Below are 2521 nucleotides of genomic sequence, written 5' to 3'. Positions count from 1 at the left end.
TCACATTGTTAAACACACACAGCTTCACATTGTTAAACACACACATCCTCACATTGTTAAACAAATGCAGCATAAACAAAAGCAATAGCTAAGGTAATATTCTGCAGCATAAACAAATGTAACACATCTTTGCCCAGCTAAAATAATATTCTATACCATCAGCACTCAGAGGCCAGAAGAGAGTTCTGGGTCACCTGGAACTGAAGTAACAGACAGGCGTGAGCTGCCATGTTGATGCTGGGAACTGAGACCAGGTCCTCTAGAAGAGTAGCCAGTGCTCTTACGTACTGAGCCAAATCTTTGGCTTCTATATTCCCATTATAAATGGAAACCCCTGAGTCCACTGTGGTTAAATAACATTCGTTATTTAAATGATTAAATAGCACAGCTCAGTACTATATAAGGGTTTAGTAACACTGGACAGGACCATACACTTGTTCTTTCTGGTATGCGCTTATTTCCCAGCTGTCTCTGGAGGTGTAGTAAAAAAAAAACAAGAAAAATCAAGAACAGGCCACCCTTTGTCCCCCCACCCAAGAAAGCCATCATAATTTGCCTATGAAATGTAACTAAAAAAGACAAATTGCTTTTTGTCTTACTGCAATTTAGAAACCAGGCATGATGGGCCATACCTGAAGTTCCGGTGACTAGGGGCACTAAAGCTTGAGGACGACAAAAATAACAGACACAGACTCTGACTTCTGACAGAGCCTAGTGACTCTATCACACACACACACACACACACACACACACACACACACACACACACCCATGCTGCCCAGCCCGCTCGGCACACCCCTCTTTTTCTTTGCCTCCTGTCACCAACGTTCAGGTCCACATTCTCAGAACTTCCATAACATCTTCTTGTCCCTGATGTGTTCAAGGAATCTGATGGCCCTCTCCTCTTCTGAGATCTCCGGTCATTCTATCCATGTTCACAAGCCTGGGCAGTGGGCCTTCCAGCCACGATACCATGCCTGCCTAGTGAGACTGAGCAGGCACAGGGCACACTCACCATATGATTCACCACCTCATTTTTAGGTCCAGTGAGCAGCATCCAGTCAATGAACAGTGGTCCTCGGTCCTTGGGGCTAAGGGTGAACATGCAAGGCAGGTGCGCAGTTTCCCCTTGGACTTCCTGAACTGTCTGCTCTGGAGTAGTGATGTTCACACCTCCAGTGAAACCTGGAGAGAGAAACATGGGCATGACACTGAGCATCTGCTGTCACTCACTGGCAGAAGCCAATCAGGAGACGGGAGAAGGAGATGTGGGTGAGACCTGGACCTAGAAGGATGCAGTCCCCTCCCCTGGATGCCCAGGTTTTAGTTTGTGCCTTCATGAAAGTACAATGACTGTGGACATTATGTCATCCTATATGATTCCCTTAGAGCACCACCCACTTCCCAGAGTTGTACTGACACAAGCTTCTGCTAGTGAGTGCTTGCTCTTCCCAGCAGATGTAGACAAGAGTATTTAGCCAGAGTTTTTGGGAGATGGTGTAGGACAATTGTCTATTGTTTGCCAATTATGTTTTAAATAAATGCTGACTGCCCTGTAGCCAGGCAGGAAGTATAAGTGGGACCAGACAGAAAGTAAAGGCGGGTCCATGAGAACAGGAGAATTCTGGGAAGGAGGAAGCCCATTCCTCCCCAGTCCTGTCCCAACCACAGAAGAAGGAAGATGTGATGCCCCGCTGAAAAAGGTACTGAGCCATGTGGCTAACATAGATAAGAATAATGGGTTAATATAAGTTATAAGAGTTAATAAGAAGCCTGAGCTAATGGGCCAATCAGTTTATCATTAATATAGACCTCTGTGTGATTTCTTTGGGGCTAAATGGCTGTGGGACCTGGTGGGAGGACAGAAACCAGGCAGGACAGAAACCCAGACAACAGGGAGATCAGTTTTATCTATAAATGGAAGGTCAAAATGATCCATGCTAGCCACAGTGCCACAGGCTCCCTGGGGACTCTGTGCATTGCCCCCCAGAGGCCACTGAAGAATGCATAGAATCTGAGACTGAAGTCACAGAGAGCTGTGAGCTGCCAACTGGGTGCCGGAAATCAAATTCTGGCCCTCTGGTAGAGCAACCAGTGCTCTTAACCTCTGATCCATAGCGCTAGCCACACATAATATTTTAAAAACCTTCCAGTTATATCACACTTAAAGATGATGCTGCAAATTCTGTTTTGTTCTGTTTGATGTTCAATAATCTGAGTGCTAAACAAATAGCAATTTTAACAAAGTTGGGGTGAAGCTCTGTGGGTAAAATGCTTGTCAGGCTAGTCGATGACCTGAGTTTGATCCCTGAAAGCCACCGTGGAAAAAGAATGTCAGCTCCTGAAAGTCGTCCTCTAACATCTCCCCGAATGCTATGGTGTACCCACAATGCTATGGTGTATGCACACAGATACTCACATGTGCGCTCTCTCTCTCTGTCTCTCTCTGTCTCTCTCTGTCTCTCTCCCTCCGTCCCTCTCTCTCTCTCTCTCTCTCTCTCTCTCTCTCTCTCTCTCTCTC

At 46.1% G+C, this 2521-nt stretch overlaps 1 protein-coding gene across 1 annotated transcript in view; it reads right to left on the bottom strand.

Moving 5' to 3' along the window:
• Window positions 1-2521, bottom strand: part of LOC101998093 (coxsackievirus and adenovirus receptor homolog) — a 39046-nt gene that overhangs the window by 5475 nt on the left and 31050 nt on the right. Inside the window, exon 6 of the mRNA XM_026789594.1 lies at window positions 1016-1185. Within this exon, the coding sequence (XP_026645395.1) occupies window positions 1016-1185 (170 nt within the window). The remainder of the gene's footprint in view (window positions 1-1015; window positions 1186-2521) is intronic.

The sequence above is a fragment of the Microtus ochrogaster genome, unplaced genomic scaffold (assembly GCF_000317375.1).
Source record: "Microtus ochrogaster isolate Prairie Vole_2 unplaced genomic scaffold, MicOch1.0 UNK24, whole genome shotgun sequence".
NCBI classification, from domain to species: Eukaryota; Metazoa; Chordata; class Mammalia; order Rodentia; family Cricetidae; genus Microtus; species Microtus ochrogaster.
The sequence above is the reverse complement of the archived record's forward strand: the minus strand, read 5'-3'. Positions and strand labels throughout refer to the sequence as shown.